Below are 25358 nucleotides of genomic sequence, written 5' to 3'. Positions count from 1 at the left end.
GTAGGAAAAAGTTAAGTAAATGACAATAAAGATGCTTGCACGATATATTTATATGTTATTATAAATATAAAAGAATTTGTTTATGGGGATAATATTAATGTAAATTGTCCAAAAAAACAAATATGTTGATATGTTCTTTTAAAATTAATTATTTTGTAAGTTTCAAAAATCAAATGCCATTAACGGAATAATCAAAAATCGATCATTTTCCAAATTTTTATAGGTTATGGTCAATAATATATACATAATATTAATTAAAACTGCAAACACACGTTTATCTCAAAATTATATTTAACAAATTGGCAAGTAAATATAATTACAATCATTTTTACATTAATTAATCTAAAATTTGAACAATATTTTTGAAAAATTAAATTTTGATAATAAATAAGTTGGATCTTTGTTTTTGTAAGTTAAATTTCATTTTCATTTATAATCGATCGATTTTATTTCCAATATTTAGCGAAACGATAAATATGTTCGATCATGCGTTTGCTAATATAATTTTTATTAACAATTAAAATTATTGCTTAAATGTATATTAAAAACTATATCCATTTCTTGTTAATTACGATTTATTGAGAAATAATAAGACGTAAGTGAAAAAAGAAAACAAAAAAAGAGAGAAGTTTTTATTCGATAACAGTAAGAACCGTGGCACATATACGTCCCACGTGGCCTGAACGGAAAGTCTTACGAAAAAAATACGTTACGCGGTGGACATTTTTTTTTCTTTTAAATACTCAATAAAGATATTACAATAATACGATTCGGTAAAAAGGAAATCAAATATTTAATTCCAATATATTGTCTTGGTGTGTTTTTTTTTCTTTTTCTTTTTCAACGATTTACATAGGCGGTGTTATCCCTTTAAGAAATTTATAAATCTAATTAGATGCAACATAGAGACCAAAAGGTTAGATTTTATTTTTATTATTTTTTCATAATTGGATAACGATAATAGCATTTCACAGGTGATAGGACAGAAGATTTACATTGAATCGTTTTAATAGTAGTAGCTTCGTTGATTGAGGTTAGCGTCGTCTTCCAAAGCGTAAAAAAACATGATCAACGTCTTGTCTTTTGACACCGCTCCCTGGCAACGGGTTGTTTTCTTGAAGTACTGAAACTTTATCGTCAATTATGTAACATTAACTTTTATCTTATTTCATTATTAAGACTTACATTTCATTTTTCATTTTTACTTTTTACTTTTAGGTTAGTTTTTTTCTTTTTTCTTACTTTTTTCTCTTTTTTTTGATTGGACAATCGAGATCATTATCCAATTAAAAGAAAACGAAACAATGATCAACGAAGAACGTATTGCTTTAGGGTATAATTATTCTCAATCGTAGTTACACGCGGTATTAACCTTAGTATACGCGTGATTATGTGATCTTTAGGTTGAAGAAAAGAAGAACAAAATAAAAGGTCGAGCATTTTTGTTTCGTTGGATTGTTAGACGATTTGATCTTGATTTGTTTTTTCCTTACTTTTTCTTTTTTTCTGATCGAATTAGCGTACTTTAGAATACCTTCATACAATAAAAAAGAAATGATAGAATTATCTGATAGGATCTTCATTTCTTTAACACGTTTAATGCCACAGTGGTCACCGGTGACCGTCGCTAAATTTGTCAGTGAGAATTGGGGAAGGGGGTCGTCACTGGTAACCTGACGTTATTATATTTTATATTAATATTATTTCTATGTGTATATATATACCACATTTTTTGTGTATGTGTTGTCGTGAAAGATCGAACTTGGAGAATGTTAAGATTCACATGGTGAAATGTCGACAGATACCAAATACGATCGGTGAAAGACCGAATATTTGAATTTATTAATAAATAATATTAATAAATGAATATTTCGAACATGTACCAAGCTAGCATTTGAATCTTGACGTTATCCAATTTCGGACTTTCACGGTAACCTATAGATTTTGTTTTACTTGTCAAAACACGTTGAAATTCGTTTTAAATTACCATTGGGATTCATTCCCATGAATCCTATGGGTAAATATAGATAAATATGAATTACCTTTGTCGTTGACGTAACTTTCCATCGCTGAGCTAAGTTGATATATGGTCGAAAGAGCAGCACAAATTTTTCGTACCCTGGGTGGTACTTCATCGAGTAAACCTGGACTACATTGGGCCGGGGGCATGGCAAAAATTTCTCCAAATAAAATCGAGACGGCTGCCAGGGACACGACGATCGTTAACATCGAGTTCATGATTACCTGAACAAAAAATTCAAAACGAATTGAAACAAGAGGTTTGAAAATTAAAGATGGTTGAGTATTTTTTCGTTCAATTATCAAAGTATCCGAAGATATATTATGATCCAGCTAAAGATCGGAAGAATTCAGAATTTTGTATCGAATAGAAAATATTTCTTTGCGAAAGATTTTTTGATCGAGTTGTCGTGGCTATCAGAGGACAAAAAATATGGGCCACCCGTAACTTGTAATTTGTCCAAAAATTGAATTCAGCTTCGAACCGTGATATCTTTGGATACATTAGTTTTCGTTTAATCAACGCAATAGTTATAATAAGATTTTAGTAAAGATTATATAAATAATCGAAGTTCATCTTTAGAAAGTTAGCCCTTGATCCAAAAATTTCTATGCATCGCGAAATCGATGCCAGGTATATATTTTTGGCATCGTGTCAATTCACTTAAATCGTATTTCTCGTATTCACTCGTACTGAACATTTTATCTTAAATTTCGCATTAAAAAATCTACATAGAAATTATTAATAATAATAATAATAAAAAGAAGAAGAAGAAAAAAGTAAACAAAAGGTACGTCATTGTTACGATGAAAATATATCTGATATTGTCAATTTAAAATTTGTAATTATTATTTTTATTTAGGATAAGAATCATAAACATTTCTTTCTCTTGTATATTGTTTATAAATGTCATTATTTATCGCGACGAGATAAAATCGAGATGAAAGAAGATTAACTTGGTAAAGAAAAAGAAAAACAAAAACAAAAGACAACAACTAAAAGCCAATAAAAGCAATCGGATTTTATTTCTCGAGCTTCCGTCTGCATGTGTGTGCATGTGTGCGTGTGTGTTGTCAGTAATCTGATTTTTATTAAAATTCGTTTCATTTGAAAATCGTTTAGAAATAGTTTGAAGTTTGAAAGAGGTTATGTTCGGTCAGTATGACACGAGATACGATGTGGATATCGTATTAGAAGAAGAAGAAGAAGAAGAAGAAGAAGGGTGTTCCATTACAAAGAACGGAACGTGAATAAGGGCAAGGGAAGGAAAAGGAAAGAAAATGATTGGATAAAATGTCGAGTAAATAAACCGTAGTTGATCCGAATGCGATCTTACAGTCAAATTCGATAATCCTTTACAGACACGAGTAGTGTGAAATGTGCACGTGCTAGGATTTCCCGATACTTTTTCTTGTCCTTCACTTTGCACGACCAATAAAATCGCGAAAACGTGGGCTTTCCAATATAACCTTATAACCTTATACTTAAATTATCTAGCGGTATACTTTTTTTCCCTTCTTTTTTTCTATTTTTTTTTTTCTATCATCTTTTCAGTATGATAATTCGAGGAATGATGTAATACGAATATTTCTACGCGAAAAGAATTATTTAATACCTTGCCGTACTTCGACGTGTCACATTCGTGATAACAATTTCGGATCGAATACGAATACCACGTGTCGCACTAATTATGATACTAATTTTGAACCGAACAACAGCAAACAACCATTTGGGGAAGAAATTTCGTCTAAACTAAATGATATATCAAAGGTTTGATGATACTTTTTTAAATTATAAAATTTACTTTTTTAAACAATAACAATATTTGTTGTATTTACGATTAGTTAAAAATCAAATCCTTCTTAACTCGATAATAAAATGATATAGGATAACGCGTAAAACGTAATAATTTGTGTTAAAGTGAAAGAAAAAAAATCACATACGTTATCCTAACGTTCGTATGATTGTCGGGGTTGGTTACAGGGTGGTTCAAATAATTTAAGAATTGAAATTATCGATAAAGGTAAGAATTTAAAAGCGGTTATTTCCTAGACAGGTAGGTAGGTAGGTAGGTAGGTAGATAGATGGATGGCTTTGAGACACGTAAACGTAACAGGTGGTTTGAATTCATAGCGTTTTGAAATAGTCACAAGACGGAGTTAGGTTTCCAACATGAATATATTCCAAGAACTCGATCAATTCTATTCGCGCATAGTACGTAACATTAGATAGATAGAGACACACACACACACACACAGACAGTTTAATTAGTATTCAATTAGAAATGTTAGATTGCAAAGAGAGAAAAATAATATGATAGAAAAAGAAAATGATTAAAACAATAAGGAAACGTTATACGACTGGAGGGAGGGAAGGAGGGGGGGGTTGGTTAATTGTTTATACACCGATAGGACTACTTTCACATTTACCTTCTTCTCAATTACCCTTTTATCTCAATCCTGGACGAAAATCGTCTAGGAAATCTTTACACGAGTTATTGCACCACTCTATTGCCGAGTTCTCCCCCTTTAATCGTCCAACCGCAATTAGACTTTTACTCGCTCACGTTTCCCCCAGTGACACACACACACACACCTGTGACACCGAAGCTACAACCGAGGAAGATTTTTGTTTTTTTTTGTTTTTTTTTTTTTTTTTTTTTATTACCTTTCCTAAGAAAGTTATATCATTTCTCTTACGAATTCTTCTTTACCTTTCATTCCACCCCCCCCCCACACCTATCTATCTATCTACCGAAATACCGAATAACATCCTATCTAGCGGAAAGGTGAATTATCTTTTCTTTTTTTTTCCTTTATTTTTTTTCTTTTTTCCTTTTTTCACCTCTCTTGCTAATAACAAATTCATTCGCGATAACAAGGAACAAGGAAAGAAAATCTTTTCTCTCTCTCCCTCTCTCTCTTTCTATCTTTCTATCTTTCTCTCTTTCTCTTTCTCTTTACGTCGCTAGATTTATTTTATTTCGATGGAATTTGAAATTTTTTTTACGATTTCGAGGGACCTCTTTCGATCAAATGTTTGTTTCATATGTATAGATTTTTTTTATTAACCCATTTCCTAGAGATTTATCGATACCCATCTGCGATATACATGGAAAAAGGTTTTTGAAATATTTCTCTCTTTCTTTTATTAACATTCGTTACGATACGCGTATCACGAAATGCCAAAAAAACGATGGGAATTTGATATATTTGATTATATTTGATTATATTTGAGGTTAGGTTCGATATCTAGAACGCGGAATGAAATAATTTGCTATAGTTAATGTTCGTAACGTTAAACAAGTATATTATCGTCTTTGAAACTCGTCTCTTTTTTCTTTTTTTTTCTTCTTTTTTCCTTTGTCCAACGTTCCTCTTTAATCTTCGAACTGTTTTGTAATTTGGTGTAACTTCGTTAATTCGAAAGTTACTTAAGCGCCATGATTGCACAAAGAATTACTGCATTGAGGATAAAGTTTGAGTAGATTTCTTTCCCTTTTTTTTTTTCTTATTTTTAGGATTATACGTTAAACATTGTACTTTAACCGTACTTTAAGTACCCTTTATTACAGTAAAATATATAATTCGCATTCAGGTTAGGTTGAGTTATTTGAAAATGGCAGACGACCGATGATAGTCGCGTTTCTTCGATACTGCGAACTTTCTCATTAAAAATTTGTAATTTCCATTTAGCTTCTAGGACGGATATTAGAAATCAAAGTGAAATCTCCGGCTTGGACGCGCCAAGACAGAACTTTACGCCAACTCACAATAACTAGTAAGTGAATTTAATGTCTTCTTTGTTTTTATCCGCTCTGCTTGAATATTCCACGAATGAGATTATTTTCTTTTTTTCTTTTTTTTTTTTTACCCCATACTTATACTTTTGAGAAACGATATAAAATAGGAAAGAAAAAAAGAATGTATATATAATTGATATTATTTAAATTATATATTATATTTATATATACTATTACCGTTATATTAACGTACTTTTTTGAAATATGAACACTTAGAAATAATAAATTTTGGATAAAAAATATCGTAATTGTTTTCTAAAGTAATGCGTTAATTTTTTTCTTTTCTTAAGTTTATTTTCTGTCAGTAAGAAATTGTTATATTTTATTTTTCAATCGTAAATATAATTTATCGCGTTTAAAGTATCTTTTCGAACGATATACGGAATACCTGTTGCGTCGAGATTCGAAAGGAATCGTTGGGTTTATATCCCACGAGAACCTTCGGTCAACACCGTTCTTTATCTTTCTTTTTTTTTTTTTATTATTTAATTATACTCTCGCTTCGATCGTAGATTTCTAATTGAACGATAACCCGTTGCTTTATTTTTAATCACGGAAGATTCTCATTGACTATAAATAATCAACAAAATTGTCTTAAGGGGTAACATTTATGTAAATTGTTGAAAAAAAAAAAGAAAAAAAGGACAACGTATGACAATTTTCTTTTCTTTTTATTCAATCGTGTTATTATAAAAATAACGTAGATTGAAAAAAACAAATAATAATAATATTCTTTTGTTTCTCGCTAAATATTGGAAATATAAAATCAATGGTAAATAAAAAAGAAGAAATTAAACTCGTAAAAGAAACAGATCCGACGTATTTTCTTTCGGAAATTCAATTTACAAAATATCATTTTAATTTCGATTTAAATTATTAACGAGAAAATGATTACAGTTTATACGTTTATAGAAAATTATACAGTTTATTAAAAATGATTACAGTTATATCGTGTTTGACACACGAAAGCTCATAAATCTTGAAAATCATATATTTTTAAGGATATTGACATTTAAATTTTGAAAAGTTTCTTAAAGTATATTTCGAATAGAAAATACAATAAGAAAAATAATGTAAATAATTTGAAAATTTTGACAATAACGTTACCCCAGTTAAAAATTTTCCATCTATATTAAATATCGTTCGACAAAAGTATACATTAAACAATATAAAACGATATCAAAAACACGTTGTAAATATTTTATTTCAAATTCAATAATATATTTGAAAAGAACAAATTCATTTCAATAAATTTCATAACGAAGAGAGAAGAAAAAAATATTCAAAGTCACGATCTAGATCGACAAATTGAATTTGAGGTTAGCCGATAAATTGACGTCACGTGATACGCATGCACACGTAAGTGGAAGGGGAAAATTGAAGAATGAAATCAAGAAAATCAAATAAAAGAAAAGAAAAGAAAAGAAATAGCAAGAATACAAAATGAAATCGAATATAAGAATATTTTCGTCGTATAAACTCACCCCTTTGTTTCGATGCAAAAAGAGATGCGCAACAGGCTGTTGTCGGAGGAGGATTCGCACACGACGATGCGAAAAAGCACGGGATTCCTTTTTGTTTTATTATTTTCGTTCGGAGAATTGAAAAATTGACGTCCCCAACAAAAAAAAGGACAAATAAAAAGATAGACAAATCTATATATATATATATATTTATATTCGTAAATAGAATTCAAACAATTTAAGTTATTTATAAATCAAGTAAAATAATTGAATAAAATACGCGAATAATGCACAAAATGAAATAGTTCAACGATGAAAAGAAGATTTTGTAAAATATATAAGTATATATATGTATGTGTATATTTTTACGTTAAGATTTTCGAGACAATTTATTTATCCTGTTGTTATATATATATATATATATATATATAAATATATATATATATATCAAGTAACTCCTCGAGTAGTCGATGATTGCAGTGATAGTGGCGAGTATCCTGAAGCAACAGCCCTTAAATACGCACGATCCTGACTGCCATGCGCGTTGTTCCATAGGACGACAGAGAAATAAGTAGTTCCCATACGCATGTGTCTTCCACCCCTTCCACCCCCAACCCCTACCTTCATCTTATTCTTTTACGTTACTTACGTTAACCTTCCTATCTTCTTTGACATTATTTTTTTCTTTCATTTCTTTTACAAATTTTATTTTAATTTCTCATACGCGGTTGGAATAGGTGTTGGGAGTGGTGGGGGTGGGTTGGGCTGGGGGTTTAGAAGAAGAAGAAGAAGAAGTCAATTAACGCGATCAGAGATACGTAAAAGTAAAACAAAAAACAAGAACATGCAAGTATGAAATGTTTATGATTGGATTTTAGTACGATGAATGATAATTTTTTTTCGGCTTTTTTATTCTTCATTTTAATATTTTTGTAGGTACTCGAATAGGGGGACACAAGGAAAATTTGATAATGAAGATTGAAGGATGTTTTGTCACTAAGGATGAGGGGGGGTGGGATTGGGGAGAAAAGAAAGATGAAAATGTGACATTTTTTGTCATATTTTTCGTAATTTATTTTTACGATCGGTTAAAAGGACCGGTTAATTTGTAGGACAGTTTAACGAATCCCATGGTGTGCTATCAATTAATAAAATAATAATCGATGAGCCATGGTGTTTGTACGATGGTATTGTTTTTTTACGCTTTCGAATCGCGTATTTATTATCTCTGGTGTCGTTAAAGTAATTACAGATATATTTCTCGGTAGGTTTTTTTATCGTATTTTATATTAAAATAGAATTAGGTAAGATTCTAATTAAACGTCGAGCAGTAAATTCAATGGGGAATATCGTTCAACGATGTTCGTTTGTTTTTCGATGAAATTTGTTCGTCAACACTTCAAAGATTTTAAATAAGTTCATTTTTTTTCTCGTAAAGTAGCATATCAAAGTCGTTGAAAAAAATGAATCATTCGTTCGTTCTTTATCGAAGGAAACATATTTTTTTTTCAGTCAATACTTTTTTCAATTAATAATAAATTTTAAAAAGAAAAATATAACAAATTTCATCTTAAAATGGAATAAATTCGTTCGTAAAACGCGTGGAGAAAAAAGAAAACAAATTTCGGAAACGGTTATCGATCTTTTTACAAGAACGAACTATGTTAATCAATATTTCTGTAAGAGTATGTTTACATTTTTCTTTGATACGCATGTAAACATTTGCAACAGTTACAGTTCGGCCGTCGTAGTGTACACAAGTCGGATTCGAAACGTGTCACGTAAGAATATTATTCGTTTTAATATTAATCGTAGATTTTAAATTATAATTTTTAATAATTATTTATTATTAATTATATTATTTATCGTTTTTTTTTAAACATATCGAATTTTATTTCCCCCACATCGTTTTCTATTACGTTTGTTATCGAATCAATAGCGAATTTTTTCTCGCAAATAATCGATTTATTTTACATTTAAACTAATTGTTTATTTAATTATGAGTGTGTGTGTGTTTTTTTTTCACGAAGTATTACTTGAATTTTTATCCCTCGCGTTGACGTTGAGAAATAGACGAAAATCTGTGTTAAACGTCTGATTAATTGTCAACGAATTAATTAATGTTTAAACAAATGTTTATTAATAATAATTTATTGTTTCATTTATTATTTATCAGGCATTCTACAAATCTTAAGAAGATTATCTTTAAACGTTTCATCGGTTATCAATAAATTTATGAATATATTTAAACAATTTTTAATAACCTAGGGTGAATTTTTTGGATTTTTTACATATCAATCTTTGGTAAATATAATATTTGCAAAAGAAAAAAATGATCTACGTATTAAGAAATAAAAAATTGAACAACGTTGTTTTAATACATTAATACTTTTGACTTACCCTATAGTTTCACACGCGTAAGATCTTTTACAAACGAATAGAAGGACGTGTAGGATCGAATAAGGGCTTTTCGTCGTTTAATAAATGGAACCTTCTTCGTCAATGATATACGAGCGGTCATTCGAATTTGAGTATAAATCATCCGTAGAAAAAATTAATATCTTTTCGTTAATACCCTTCCTAGAAATACGTAACGTCATTGATACGCATAACTGTTTGCTGCAACGGCTGATCATTCCCATGTATTATCTAGATTCTTATCTTTTTACCAATTTTCCTCCGTTTTATATAGAAATATATATATATTTAATCTTATCTTTATATATTTTTAATAACGCATTTAACGAAGAAAATATCATCGAATCAAAATTTCGTACGTAACTTTAATCCACCATCATCAATTAGTAGGGTTAGTTTTGCACGCGTGTTTTTTTTTTCTTTTTTTTAAATAAATATTTTTCTTTTTAAATTATAATTGTTAATAATAATAGTGATCAATGATTATAGATAATATTCTGACGTAATTAAATCTTAAAGATTGTTCGTCAATTTTTCTTCGAATTTATTTTTTTTTTCCGATAAAAGAAGTAACATCGAATAATATCGTCTCCGTGACGTTAGTCAAATCTACCGTCCCGACGGAGGATTTACGTGATTCACAAATATAACGTGTTAATGCAATGCTACTTCGTGTGTATATAATATTTGAATTTTTCATCTTGAATTAAATCGATTTGATATTTTTTCACCACAATATTTATAAGATTTTATTTAATACAGTAATAATATACAATCTTATAATTATGATAATTCAATTATAGGTTATATATATATATATCTTTCGTTTCGAAATATTGAAAAATAATGAACATTTTAACGCTAAAATAAATATATAAAATAATATTAAAATAAACAAACACAATATAACGTATAAAATTATATTGAATATAATTTCATTGAAAATAATATAAAGTAAATTAAACGATTAATTCGTTTTCTTTTAATTTTCACATAAATAATATTCATAATTACGATTATAAGTTTTGTAAGTAGCCTAAGTCGTATAATATATTTGAAGATATTTAAAGGATTACATTCTAACGTTAAACAAATATAAAATAATATTAAAATAACAAAAACAATTATATTGAATGAATTCAGTTAAAAAATAATGTAACGTTATAAACTAATTATATTTAGTTAATTTAAATTGTTCTCACATTAGAGATAACTTTTAATAATTATGGTTCACATACAATCGTTATCGTTTATAGTTTAACATAGAAAGTCGTTTAGGGGAGACATTTTGTAAGACAGTTAGTTGGTTGGGCAAAGTGGGTAAGCATTTTTTCTCGAAAATTCGAAACACGAGAACGTAAGTATTCCGTGTAGCCGACACTCGAGAATTAATTAACGCTAGTCGTTACATCCATCCATTCATCAATCCGTCCGTCCGTCCGTCCGTCCGTTCATCCATCGTCGCACGGGGATGATACAAGCTCGAGGTAATTAAATCGCGGATTTGTATTCGTTAAATGCGTTAAAGAAAAGGAGGAAAGGAACCTGTTTACTTATCTACCTATATACACAGTGTTTATTTATCTCTCCCTTATATTTTTCTCTCATAGATTTGTTAGGAAAAATGATTACGACTCTTTTTTATATTCTTAACTCGTGATAGAAAAATGTAATAAAATATATGGGAGATTGGTTGTTGAACTAACAAAAATATGATCGAACGGTAGATTAATTTATCGTCCTACGTTTTGATTTCACGATTTGGATAAGTATGCTTTGTTCAAGGTCTGTGATTCTCGTTTATGTTCAATTTTTCTTGCCACGAGTCTCACACGTGATATTCATCTTTGGTCAATTTTTCTTACCACGTGTCTCACACGTGATATTCATCATTGGTCAATTTTTCTTACCACGTGTCTCACACGTGACGTTTATCTTTGGCCAATTTTTCTTGTCACGAGTCTCACACGATGTTGTAGGGCCTAGAGGTTAATTGTTAATATCTTTTGACACCTAAAATCTAATACAATAGGATTTGTTAAAATAGATTTATGTTAAACAACGGATAAGACAGGCTGTTTGATGATGATGATGATGATGATTGACTTAGTTTCCTTTCGAAAAAATTCCATTTGAATGATTTAATTTTGTAAACGAAACGAAATAGAACAGCAACGAGGAAAATAACAATTATGAGAATAGGAATATCGTGTAACCATCTGTGAGTAATTTCTCTCTCGTTGGATGGAAATAATAGGTAACGCGTTTCGCGTCGTGTTTTGCTCTTGGCAATAAGAAAGAATCTCGAAAAGATGCTAAGATGCAACTCACACCTGTCACCTGTTACGTCGAGGTAAGCGTTGGCAGCGAATTTCACGCTGGGAATCCGATGAAAATGAATTTACGTGCCATGAACACGTGTGCGCGGACGTACACAAAGATACACGCGTAAATATATATATGTATTTGACGTATAGTATTCAGACAATTCGTAGGAAGAAAAGTTCATGGTTTCCAGATCGTCTTAGATTTTAAATGTGAATTTAATTGAATACCAAACAGGATTAAGAAACGCCTCCGGAACATTTATACGTTTCCTTCTTAATGTGGCATAAACAGAGCTTTTTCTTTCTAATAATAATAATAATAACAATAATAATAATAATATATTTACACAACTCGTGTATGCGTGTGTGTGTGTGTTCATATTACAATGAAAAGTTTATTTAAAATAAATCGGTTAAAAAAAGAAATTGGCAAATTTATTTCAATCAAATTTTATTGAATTTTTGTTTCTTCTTTGATTTTCCTTTTTTATTTGCCAATAATAAGAATATATAAAATATGTAATATGTATATATATACGCATACATATACATATTATTTATCAAAAATAAATCGTTGCGTTGAAACGATCGTTTTACAATAAAATGATCATCACATAATAATAGTTTTACAATTAAACAACAATATAATTATATTTACATATGTAAATGCGTTATCGTTGTACTTTCATAATGGAATGTAAGAATAACACTAACAATATTCTTGATCAAATATGTTTGATTCTTCGTTGTTGTATAAGCTAAAGATTAGATAATATAGTTAAAAAAAAAAGAACAAAAAAAAATAAATAAAAACAATCCTTGAATTATATATATATACTTATATGTTTATATAGGTACATATATGTATGATATGTATAAAAATAATCGAAAATCAAAAATAAATTTATGCGTATCTATTGGTAATGACGTCATTCCGGATCTGGCGCTTGATCGGCATAACCTAACTTTTGTAGAACCGTTTTTATATCATGGAACACTGATGGATCCTCGATCGTGCCAGGTATCTGAAAAAAAGATTCGTTAGGTTTGAAAACTTTGATCCCTCTCTCTCTCTCTCTTTGTCACTCTTTATTTTCAAATTACCTTAACTTGTTCAGAACGTGCCAATTTGGCAATGGATTTGCGCATAATTTTACCGGAACGTGTTCTGGGTAAATTTTTAACCGCACCAACGAGCCTAAATGACGCGATTGGACCAATTAATTGTCTAATATTAAGTATCAATTCTTCGTCGATTATTTCATCTTTCGTGGTTGTGTCTGAAAAAATACGAATTTATTTTTAAAGTTCATTCATTTCGATAAACGTTGACGTACGCCATTTTGTTCAACGAAATTCACTAGTCAGACACACGTGATACGTTAATATCACGAGTCACACACGTTATACGTTAATATTACGAGTCAGACACGTGATAATAATTTGGAATCAAACGTTAACGTCACGAATCGGATTCTTTGAAGTAAGAAAAATGATTTAACGTCACGTCAGTTTGAGATAAAGGAAATACATTGAGAAATAGATGGGTAGATGAAATATGCAATAAGTTAAAAACCTCGATGCTTATCAATTCTTCGTCGATTATTTCATCTTTCGTGGTTGTGTCTGAAAAAATACGAATTTATTTTTAAAGTTCATTCATTTCGATAAACGTTGACGTACGCCATTTTGTTCAACGAAATTCACTAGTCGGACACACGTGATACGTTAATATCACGAGTCACACACGTTATACGTTAATATCACGAGTCACACACGTTATACGTTAATATTACGAGTCAGACACGTGATAATAATTTGGAATCAAACGTTAACGTCACGAATCGGATTCTTTGAAGTAAGAAAAATGATTTAACGTCACGTCAGTTTGAGATAAAGGAAATACATAAAAATAGATGGGTAGATGAAATATGCAATAAGTTAAAAACCTCGATGCTTGACGTAAAGGCAAAGTGGGACTTCGCCTTTAGTAAGATCTGGAACACCAACTACTGCGGCATCAGCTACGTCAGGATGCGCTAAAATGATGTCTTCAAGAGCGGAGGTCGATAAACGATGTCCTGCAACGTTGATTATGTCATCGTCGCGAGAAGTTACATAAACGTAACCGTATTCGTCTATGTAACCGGCATCCATTGTATCGTAATATCCCTATAAATAATAAGTGTTATAATAAAGCATCAAAATAATAATAATAATAATAATAAAAAAAGGCAAGCTTTTAAAATAAATGCTGTCCCTGAATTTACGCGAGAGGAATTTCTTTTTTTTTTTCTTCCTTTTTCTTCTTCTTTTTTATACGCCTAAATTAAAACATTATTTTTACACGCTGCATTTACCTAGATGGATGCATTTTGCTAGAAATTATAATAAGTCACAAGCGTGTACATTTTTTTTGACTACTATTTTAATACCAAAGATTTTGTGGGTAATATTTTATTTAATATCTAGACGAAATATTATTCAATACTCAATTAATTCTTTTTGTTTTATCATACTTTTTTTTAGATTTATTATTTATATCGTAATTTGAACTTGATAAAAGAAATTTCAAATAATTTCGTACGATAAATGTGACAATTAAAAAGGAAAGCTTGATCGTTTTTAATTAAATGAACAATATAATGAAAACGAATGAAATGAACTTTTGTTTTTTTTCCAAACGTCATCATAATTTTCTTCTTATAATATGTATTTCTATATTTTATATAAGTTTTTATTTCCAATATATTGTCTTGTTAACTTATTCACGTGAATACGAGTAAAATTCAGGGACACTTGTATAAATAGTAAATAACTATGATAGGCTAACCGAATAAGTTGAGAAGTAAACTTCCTTGAACCTCTCGTCGGCCAGATAGAGGGTCGACAAGCAACCAGGTGGCAAAGGTAACTTTATAACGATCCTACCGAGTTCACGTATTGCCGCTTTGCTCCCATCTTTGCGGAATATCTCGACTGTAAAAGAAAATGTCTAAGACACGTCATTCTCGGACATCGAGAACGTGTTTATAACACTTCTGGGAAATGTTGGAGACTTTCAAACTGCAAACGACAATGTAGTTGCTTGCTTGGTTATAGTTTTATTTTTCTTTTATCAGAGTGATCCTCGCGTAAACGCGAAAAATAGAAAATTTAACATAACCTCTTAACGAACAAAACAACATAACCTCTTTTTAAAGAATAACCAACATAACCTCACTCGTAAACGTTTACAAGGAATTCTTATTGGTTTTGTAATTTACCTTGATAGCCAGGAACTGGTCGACCCGTGCTAAACTTTGGCAAATAACAATCGACACCGTATCCAAGACACAAAGCAGTTATCGGGTGTCCCGTTTCCGATTGCCACCAATGATTTATTACCGGAACATTGAATATGCTTTCCGCCCACAATTTCGTTTCGTAATCGCAATATTCACCTGCCACGAATATCGTCTGCAATCTAAATCGATCAATTGATTGTACGTAATTGATAAACGAATCAATCATTTTTTAATATTATAATTATCTTACTTACGATTTCGTAGAGTATTTTTTACCCAGGATACAATGAGGATCGGCATGTTTCAAAACTCGTAATACCGTTGGCACGCAGAATAATGCGTTTACTTTATGCTCGTCTATTAATCTGTAATTAAATAAAACAAATATTTATTATCAGTTAATAGAGATGAAAATTGATTACCGATTATTACGATACTATTGTTGAATATTTTTCTTGACCTAAAGTATTGGGTAGAGTCTGGCGTTCTGTCAGGTTTTCCTTCGTACATAACACTGGTAGCACCGAAAACCAAAGGACCGTAACAAATGTAAGAATGTCCGACAACCCAACCCATGTCTGAAGCAGCCCACCATACCGAATTTTCATTCATCCCGTAAATTGTTTTCATTGACCAGCAAAGAGTTGCTAGGTGACCACCGATAGGTCTTAAAATTCCTTTTGGACGATCTGCGTAATATCAAAGATATTTATTGTGGTCAATTAATATAATTTCAATTATTTTAATCGATATCTTTTTATACCTGTTGTCCCTGATGTGTATAATATATATAAAGTATCGTTAGCTTCTACCGGAACGCAGGGATGGGGTTTCGCACTTTTCACAATTTTTTCCCAGTCGTACTGATTAGGACGGAGGGGACAAGTCCAAACATTGCTCCTTTGAAAGATAATGCATTCCGGTTCTTTCACCGATATTAATTCCAGCGCATTGTTCAGCATCGTTGTATACCTGAATTAACGGTGAATTAACGGTGATCAAACGATCAAGATATTTACAATATAAAAATTAGCCTTTATCCAAAAGCCATTTTCAATTGATTTAACATTCAAAGAAAATTACTTAATAATCTTATGAGGTTCAAGACCACAGCTGGCAATAACGATGACCTTTGGTTCCGCGTGATCTATCCTATTGGCCAATTCGTTAGCAGCGAATCCTGAATTTACAAAAGAAGATTAGAAAGGAGAAATTTAGGACGATGTTCGTTGTAAACTAATTTGTATTACCTCCGAAAACAATTGAATGGATAGCACCAAGTCTAGTAACAGCCAAAATGGTAATTATAGTTTCCGGTATAAGTGGCATATAAATGATAACTTTATCGCCTTTAACGACACCCATATCCGCTAAAGCACCGGCCAGCAACGATGTCTTTTCCAATAATTCATTATAACTTATTTTTCTAATGGTAGATGTTTGTGGGCTATCATAAATGATCGCCGTTTTTTCACCATTACCAGCTTCAACGTGACGATCCACGGCATTGTAGCAAGCATTCAACTCTCCTCCGACGAACCTACCAAACGACAAATTTTCCTCGAGTTCGTATCATTTTTCTGGACGCATATATGCGCCCATCGTAAAACTTTGGACGCATATATGCGCCCTGCGTAAAATTTTGGACGCGTATATGCGCCCAACGAAAAAAAAAAAAAAACTTCGAAAACGAGAAATTTTATCGAAATAATATTCACGTTAGATGAAAATTGATCTCTCGTTGAACTCGAAGGTAATAAATTGTTATTTTATTCGTGTTCGTTTAATAAAATTAACGAATAAAATATATAATAATGACTTACCATTTGGTAAATGGTTCGTTGGAATTATCGAGAACTTTGGTCCAAGGTTTGAACCAATCTACCGATTTTCCTACTTCCCCCCAAAACTCTTCTGGATTTTCCAATGATCTTTTGTAAGCTTCCTCGTATAAAGGTGACTGCGGTTGATTCGAATTGAGGATATAATCTATGATATAAAATTAATATAAGGTTGTCTAATTTAAACGAGAGTTATCATTATCAATAACATCGTACGAAATATTCTATTGATTATAAAATTGATTTTATTTTTCCTAATCGCATGTCGGCGACGCTTTAAAGCACCTCTCTCTTCGACTTCTGTAATTTGCGTTATGTGACAGTAGCTCATAAATATTTAAGAGTGTCACGTAAAAGACGCCAACTTACCGGCATTTTTTTTACCTCTCCTCTTGAATAATACATGTCAAATTACTCGGTGTTACAGAGTTCCTAGTAATTTTCTACTTTACCCTCTCGCCCCAACCCCTACCCTTCTCCTATTTTTTTTTCTTTTTTTTTATAAGTCGCCTACGTGTTTCTGTTCGTGTATCGTCTATTACGTTTGCTGTCTCCCAATTCTTTTGCTTTAATAAAACTAAAACTACGACTAACTCGTCAACGTGCAACTTGTGGAATTTAGGCAAAATATATATATATATATATATATATATATATATATATATGTGTGTAGATCTATTTACATTTTTCTTTCTTTTTCTATAAATACCTTTTTCTTTTTTTTTTTAATTCAATTAATTCAATAAATAATAATAATAAAATAATAAAATAAAATTTAATTCAATTTTTTAAAAACGATTTTAATTTTCTATTTTTTTCTTTTTTGTACTTTTTTTTCTGTTCTTTTTTCTTTTTTCCTTTCATTAATATTCGTTTAGAATGTATTCATTTAAAAACCGGTATTAAACGTACGATAAAAGTATCAACGAATAGCAAATGACGTAAGCGATAAAATAATGATTAATAATGAATAATTTAGTTCTAATGAAATTACGAGATATTACGAGTTATATATTTATATATATATTTATAATACATAAAATTTATTAATTATTTACAATTATTTATATTTTTTAGCGAATCTTTTTTATATAATTTTTTTTTTTTCGTTTGTTCAATATTTTATTTGTCAATTAATTAATAGAGAAACAACAACAAAAAAATATAGCTCAATTGAAATTTTTATTGAAACCCATTTAACTCACCTTTTATTATTTATTTGTCAATTAATTAATAGAGAAACAACAACAAAAAAATATAGCTCAATTGATATTTTAATTGAAACCCATTTAACTCACCTTTTTCATCGATTTTCTTAGATACTTGTGTTCTCGTAATGTCGGACTCGTTCAAAACAAAGTTCTCAGCTTTAGAATCCAAAAGATCGGAATTCGTCATCTGGCGCGACATCTTTTCGACCTGCGAATATTGTGGTTGGAACTCGTTTAGCGTTGTGGTCAGTAATTACCAGTTGTAATTGCAGTTGGTTTTTAAGCTATTTTTTTTGAAAAGAATAAATTTTCGATATAATTACTATTCATTACTACGTATCAAATATCAATTTCGTATTTCGAAATATACTAATTATTTCTTCTTTTTTTTCTTTTGTTTCCTTCCCTCTCTCTCTTTTTCTTTTTTCTTTTTTTTTGCGCATTTGGATATACGCCAATCGAGAAAAGTGTATGTATATAAAATATAATTTTTTTTTTCATCCATATATGACGTATACGATATTTTTTATTTATTTTTTATTTTTTTTTTTATATGTATATGATTTTTTTATTTTATTTATTTATTTTTTATATTAATTTGTTAATATTTATTATGAAATTGTATGCGACATTATGAACATTTGTTTGTTCGGAGACACGCTATACTGATGATGTCAAATTTATTATACACTTTTTCTATAGTTTTACAATTTTCAATCAACATAACTATTATTAATCATATTGATATGATCAAACGTAATCAAATATATCATTTTGATTTTAATATATACGTTTCCCCTTATTTGTCAGATAATTATAGAAATGACAAAACTTTTAAACATAACCTATATGTTTGTAAATTATTATTTTCTTATCTTTTCAACGTAAAACATTACGTTAACAACGTTTTTACGAGACGAAATATCCTCGGACACCCTGTAGAAAACGAAGTTAGGATGAGTAATCTAAATTGTATAACCTAAATATATCTTTTGTTTACAATGAGATATTAAAACAAACTTTTATGGACGAAGTTGCACTATTGCAATGTGGAAGTTTAATGGTTTAGAAAAGAATGGTTAAAAAATCAATGTTATAATATTCGTATCGTTGAATACACGTTTTTTATCTTTACACATTGTATATATATATTTGAATTTAATACTCCTGTTGTATTTGTCATTATAATCAAGCAACTGTAGGTATGGTTAATCACATGAATTAGGATGATTCTTTCGAAAAAACAAAAAATAAAAATTGTATGCAGTTAAGTGTTTAAAAAAACAACTATTTTGGTAGTATTAAATAATTATGAATATAATTATGTTAATGAATAATTAATGAATAAATGAGTGTTTAAAAAAAAAACTATTTTGGTAGTATTAAATAATTATGAATATAATTATGTTAATAATAATAATAACACGGAACACGTAAATTGGAAAATAAAAAGAAACAAATAACACACACCAACGTAAATCTTATTCTCGCGATGAAGATTTTGTGCTTTTATTTGATCCTCGATTTTGTTCTTATTCCAAACAAATATTGCGACCAACTAAACGACTTATTTACCAATAACGTATGATTCTACAAAAATTTTTCCTTTGAAAGAAACATATAAGTATAAACAATATTTTATCTATGATAATTTCCATCCATTTTTATCTTATCTATGCTTTTATTACTTTTTTTTGTGTGCCAAGCAATTAAATGATTATTACGATTGACTGGCCGATTGTAAAAAAACCAATTTCATTATTTTTCTTTTTTTTCCTCGACAAGGTGAACCTTAATCGCTATTCGCGAATATTTCCTAACCTTAAAATTTGACAAATCATGCGCAAATGCGATTGTAAATAATTAATCGAGATAATTCTATTCTAATTATAGAAATCATTTTGAGAATTTGGAATTTGTGGAAAAAGAAAAAAAGAAAAAGAGAAAGGAAAAATTAGTTAAATCGTTAAATTGTACAAAAATATTCTTCGTTTTCCATCAAAAGAATCCATATTTCTTTTTTTGGTCACGAAAATTGGATAACCTAAAATTGTACATATTAACTTGCTCCCCTATATTGTTTTATATTAATATAAATATTGTCTTCGTTTAATTTTATTCATTTTCTTCTTCTTCTTCTTCTTCTTCTTTGTTTTTTTTTTCTTTAATCATTTCGCCGATATTTTTACGCGATTATTTTTGTTTTTCCACGTATATTTTCGCACAGTTAGTTTCGCCATAGTTCAAGAAAATTCTTTCGAAATATCATTTCTTCGTAATAATATATCTTACGTTAAAATTAATTAAAGATTCAGAATTTGTTCTCGGAATTCGTTCAAAATTAATAACTCGTTCAATTGATATCAAATCGTCGATACTTTTTCGTTTTCATGCTTAATTTTCTCCTAACGTTAAATATAAAATGCGTTAATAAATTAAATGAGTTACACGAAATGAATTTAGTCGCGTTGAAATTCAATATAATTTAATTTCATTTAAATTAATTTAATACATTCGTAAAGAAACATCCGCGGATTAACAATAGGACATTTATTTTAGAATTTCAAATGTTTTTCGATCATTTCAATATTCCAACACCTGTTAAATCTTCGACTTTGATATTGAAAAAAAATATAAAACCCTCAGAAATATAACAAGAAACAATATAAAAATTATTTCTTACAATACAATTAATTTGTTTTTGTTTTAACGTAACATTAACAAAAATTTATCTATAATATTATTAATTAATTATTGAATCTAAATGAAATATCGGTGGAGGAGGAGGAGGGGGAGGTTAGGATGAGTTAGTATTATTTTTCCCCGTGAATTTCGATTACTTTTTAAATTAGATTCGGATATACCTGTTCGTAATCACCTTCGTTGATATATTCCTTGATTAAAACAAAATAAAATAAATTGAACAATTTTAAATCATTGTAACGGCACACAATAAGCACATATTTAATCAATAGATAGTTTGAAAAGTGCGGGCAAACAAACGAACAAACGAACAAACAAACAAATGAGAACTACAAAATATTTATACTCAAATATTTCTTTCTAACAACACTTGCCGATGAAAAGTCAAAACAACACTGTACGATCTTACACAGTTGAAACTGATTATTATTTTAAAGATTGTAACGTAATGAATATGTAAAACTAGCGATCACATGATCTACCTGTTTCCTTTTAGCATATTGATCTATGGGTCATCGATTTAATTATCAGATTCATTCCACATAATCGTATTAGACCGCGATACGAAAGGAGGCAAAGGTTGTTCTTGTACGTATGTGAAAAGAACATTTTATATAACGTTAAAATTTGTACGAATCACATTTGACAATAACTTACCAATTAATAAATTTCTTCTTTTTTTTCCTTTTATATATATTTAATAATAATTTATTAATTTATTATTAATAAATTATTTAATATATAATTGTTCGATAATAATTAAGCAAATAACGCAATTCTAATAAAAAAAAAAAAACATCACATTTGACAATAACTTACCAATTAATAAATTTCTTGTTCTTTTTATATATATATATTTAATAATAATTTATTAATTTATTATTAATAAATTATTTAATATATAATTGTAATATATTTAATATATTTATTAATTTATTATTAATAAATTATTTAATATATAATTGTTCGATAATAATTAAGGAAATAACGCAATTGTAATAAAAAAAAAGAAACAGGTAGGATGTGATAAATAGAACAAAAAACTGACGACACGGTTAATTATATAATGAAGAATAAATTAATATCTCTGTTTAAAAAAAAGATACAATAATTACATACATATGTACATAAATATAAAATACAAATACGTGTTTTCTTTTTTTTTTGTTGTTCTCCTCCTGTTTTATTCTAATTCACAATAATCAAATTATTTTCCAAGGAGGATTTTACGAGTGGCACCGATACTTTGACCAGATTGGGTGGCACCTTTGTTGGAACCGGCTTGTAGACCAATCACAGATTCACCGGCACGCAATTGTTCTTCCGTAAATTCACGTTTGCATTCTTCTGATGGTTTAGGTCCTAGATAAGGTCCCTTCCATTCTGGGTGTTTGTAAGTCTACATATATAAACACATATAAAAACATATTAATGAATTTTTCGGTTGAATAGATAAATTTAATATTTACGAAGTAGAGAAATAATAATAAAATATATAAATAAAAAAAAAAATCTCAAATATTAAATAGATATAAATATATAAAACATATTAATTAATTAATTAAATAATTAATAATTAAATAAATAATAATTAAATAATTAATAATTAATAAATTTCATAAATTTAAATTATAATAAAATTAAATTTTAATAAATTTTTTTTAATAATTAATAAATAATAAATAATTAAATAATTAATAATTAAATAATTAATTAATTTAATTTAAAAATATTAATTTAATTAATAATAAAAATAACATACCGTACGACCAAGAGCAAATAAAGTGGTGATAACTTGGGCTATATCTTTTTTCTCCCATAGATCGACCGTTTGGAAAACATCAACGTCATCCACACCGTAATCCTTCAGTGCTTTCTGAAATCTATCGGTTCAAAAAAATAACAAACAAACAAATCAAAGCGAAAAATATGATATTAATTATTATTCCAAGATGAATTTTTTGTTGAATAATTATACGATCTCGTATGCTCACAGATTGATATTTTCCATCATTTTAAATTGTCCACCGGAAGTGTTGATCTTTGCGACAGATCCAGGTGAAATTTTGTTCATCAAATGACAAAGCACTTGGCCGTCCTTTAAAACATCCTCGAACAATTCGCCGGGTGGAAATTTTTTCCCGAGAACGCTCTCGATCCATTCCTGAGCTTCCCGTTCTTGTTCGGGATTACGTTTGGCTGCGATCTAATAGAAAAGAAAGTTTTTAACAAAATGTTCACTCAAATGCACTTCTATTTTACAAATGTTTCGAAAAATTTCGTTTTATTTTCAATTACAAATCGAATCAATCTAAAATCAAATTTTAGATGGGACAACGGCAAACGTTTATCTACTCTTTTTTTTCTATTTTTTTCTTCGATATCTAAAGAATTCATTAAAACAAAACAAAACAAAAATGAAACTATGATAGAAACAATCTCAAACGCTTTCAAATATTATTACAATTAATGAAATGAATTAGCAAAAAACGTATGATAAAATTATCCTCGGATTCAATGAATCCAATCTAAAGATGGCTGACACTTCGAATTACATGGCAAATTGATTTTCACAATTTCCGAAACCCTGTCCAGTTATCCCTGTCCAATTATTGACTAACTTTTGAACTTTAATAGTTAATGTTTACATTACTCAGGTAAAATATGTAAAACTGTCGATACCGTAACGTTAACGAAACGATAAATCGGTTAATCTGCAGATTAGTTAGGTTATGTTCACGTTAATGGTTTCCCAAGTTTAACGGTAACGTATATATAAAAGATAAGAAAGAGAAAGAAAGTGAAAAAAAAAAAGAGAAAAGAAAATGATCTGACGTAAACTGTGACACACATCGATCTAAAGATTCCCCATTGAATCTTTTTATTCCATTTAGCCAAGAGTTGATTCGGGGCACGTTCCTTAATGTTTTAAGGATTATCGCGATGTTCACTATTGCATCCCGATCGGAGTAGCAATTTCGTGGTTAACTTTAATACATATTATTTTCTCTTTCTTTCTCCCCGTTTCTTCTCTACTTGACTTTGTTTTATCCGACGGAATAAGAAGAAATACTAAGAGTACCTTAGCGCGGACTTGACGTTCTAGGGCCATCCTTGCGTGATATTTCTTTTCAGTATACTGAACTGTCGTGGTAAATCGACGGTCCCTCTTATATAAACCCGCGGTTGTTGAACACGCAATAGATGATGATGCAGCCCACGCCACGAAGGAATCTGTCCAACCGGAGTGGGTGGTGATTCTCTTTTAATACGAACCCCTCTTCTACTACCTTCAGTAAAACTGAGAAACGAAGATAAACGAAAAGCGTGTAGGATCCCCCCTCTTGGAAGGGGGATCGGGGGAGGGTTTGGGGAATGGGTGGATGCTTGGAAACCAAGTTTTAATATCCGTTGCTTTTACTGATCCCGTTCTTACGATCCCGATGATGTTGATTCTCTCGTTTTCCACGATTTTCAAACTCTGTCTCTAATATTAGACGCTTATTCATTTGTGGAATGAGTCGATCCTTCTAAAAGACTTTCCGCAAAGATTTCTTCTCGGCCAAAAACGTGAAACCTTCTCGTAGAAACTTACAGAATTTCTGGATTATTAATAGTAACATTTGTGTTAGCGCGCGTCTGGTACACAATCTGGATCAACGATGATGACGATGATATTCTTATATCTTCTATGTTAGAAAGATACCAGTATGGATACTTGCGTAATTTCTAATTTATCATCCATGAGTTTTCTTCTTTAACGATGTTTTAATTCTTATCGAAAGAAAACTATGATCTTGGAAATGAGGTTAGGGTTGAAATTTGATATATTATTATTGGTATAATCTATGGGTGTTATTTATTTCGTTATAATATATTCATTTAATGATCAAACAATTGTGAGAAAATAAAAAAAACACTGGTAGAAAAATATGATCTTAGAAATGAGGTTAGGGTTGAAATTTGATATATTATTATTGGTATAATCTATGGGTGTTATTTATTTCGTTATAATATATTCATTTAATGATCAAACAATTGTGAGAAAATAAAAAAAACACTGGAAAAAAACTATGATCTTAGAAATGAGGTTAGGGTTGAAATTTGATATATTATTATTGGTATAATCTACGGGTGTTATTCATTTCGTTATAATATATTCATTTAATGATCAAACAATTGTGAGAAAATAAAAAAAACACTGGAAAAATACTATGATCTTAGAAATGAGGTTAGGGTTGAAGTTTGATATATTATTATTGGTATAATCTACGGGTGTTATTCAT

General features: G+C 29.5%; 3 protein-coding genes across 4 annotated transcripts; all 3 read right to left on the bottom strand.

Moving 5' to 3' along the window:
* Positions 1 to 903: 903 nt before the first annotated feature.
* On the bottom strand, positions 904 to 7769 carry LOC122513143 (myosuppressin). Of its 2 annotated transcripts, XM_043629417.1 has the most exons (4): positions 7655 to 7769; positions 7307 to 7393; positions 2043 to 2244; positions 904 to 1129 (listed from the first exon to the last, which is right to left on the bottom strand). In XM_043629417.1, the coding sequence occupies exons 3-4, from the start codon at positions 2236 to 2238 to the stop codon at positions 1035 to 1037; spliced, it is 291 nt and encodes a 96-aa protein (XP_043485352.1). In that variant the 5' UTR covers positions 2239 to 2244; positions 7307 to 7393; positions 7655 to 7769; the 3' UTR covers positions 904 to 1034. The 2 variants fall into 2 exon arrangements, with proteins under 2 accessions (XP_043485352.1, XP_043485351.1); XM_043629416.1 differs by lacking the exon at positions 7655 to 7769 and having other exon boundaries at positions 7307 to 7465.
* Positions 7770 to 12908: 5139 nt separating this feature from the next.
* Positions 12909 to 19916, bottom strand: LOC122513382 (acyl-CoA synthetase short-chain family member 3, mitochondrial). Its single transcript, XM_043629704.1, has 13 exons — positions 19840 to 19916; positions 18457 to 18577; positions 17141 to 17306; positions 16568 to 16857; positions 16401 to 16497; positions 16081 to 16289; positions 15778 to 16006; positions 15572 to 15682; positions 15297 to 15496; positions 14864 to 15009; positions 13980 to 14202; positions 13135 to 13310; positions 12909 to 13055 (listed from the first exon to the last, which is right to left on the bottom strand). Exons 2-13 carry the CDS (start codon positions 18566 to 18568, stop codon positions 12960 to 12962), a joined length of 2055 nt encoding a protein of 684 aa, XP_043485639.1. The 5' UTR covers positions 18569 to 18577; positions 19840 to 19916; the 3' UTR covers positions 12909 to 12959.
* Positions 19917 to 22228: 2312 nt separating this feature from the next.
* Positions 22229 to 24317, bottom strand: LOC122513240 (muscle-specific protein 20). The gene is made up of 4 exons (XM_043629505.1): positions 24155 to 24317; positions 23067 to 23278; positions 22835 to 22955; positions 22229 to 22471 (listed from the first exon to the last, which is right to left on the bottom strand). Exons 1-4 carry the CDS (start codon positions 24182 to 24184, stop codon positions 22280 to 22282), a joined length of 555 nt encoding a protein of 184 aa, XP_043485440.1. The 5' UTR covers positions 24185 to 24317; the 3' UTR covers positions 22229 to 22279.
* Positions 24318 to 25358: the final 1041 nt, after the last annotated feature.

Source organism: Polistes fuscatus, unplaced genomic scaffold (genome assembly GCF_010416935.1).
Source record: "Polistes fuscatus isolate 324 unplaced genomic scaffold, CU_Pfus_HIC Scaffold12, whole genome shotgun sequence".
Classification (NCBI taxonomy): Eukaryota; Metazoa; Arthropoda; class Insecta; order Hymenoptera; family Vespidae; genus Polistes; species Polistes fuscatus.
This window is presented reverse-complemented; position numbering and strand designations above follow the sequence as displayed.

Excerpts from the sequence above, each read along its gene's own strand:
- LOC122513143 (XM_043629417.1), bottom strand. The coding sequence starts at position 2,238 with ATGAACTCGATGTTAACGATCGTCGTGTCCCTGGCAGCCGTCTCGATT. Across the intron at positions 1,130-2,042 it reads AAGTTACGTCAACGACAAAG|TTTCAGTACTTCAAGAAAAC; the intron begins GTAATTCATATT and ends TTGACGATAAAG.
- LOC122513382 (XM_043629704.1), bottom strand. The coding sequence starts at position 18,568 with ATGTCGCGCCAGATGACGAATTCCGATCTTTTGGATTCTAAAGCTGAG. Across the intron at positions 15,010-15,296 it reads ACCAGTTCCTGGCTATCAAG|TCGAGATATTCCGCAAAGAT; the intron begins GTAAATTACAAA and ends TTTCTTTTACAG. Across the intron at positions 14,203-14,863 it reads TTTACTTCTCAACTTATTCG|GGATATTACGATACAATGGA; the intron begins GTTAGCCTATCA and ends TATTATTTATAG.
- LOC122513240 (XM_043629505.1), bottom strand. The coding sequence starts at position 24,184 with ATGGCCCTAGAACGTCAAGTCCGCGCTAAG. Across the intron at positions 22,956-23,066 it reads ATGATGGAAAATATCAATCT|ATTTCAGAAAGCACTGAAGG; the intron begins GTGAGCATACGA and ends TTGAACCGATAG. Across the intron at positions 22,472-22,834 it reads TATTTGCTCTTGGTCGTACG|ACTTACAAACACCCAGAATG; the intron begins GTATGTTATTTT and ends TTATATATGTAG.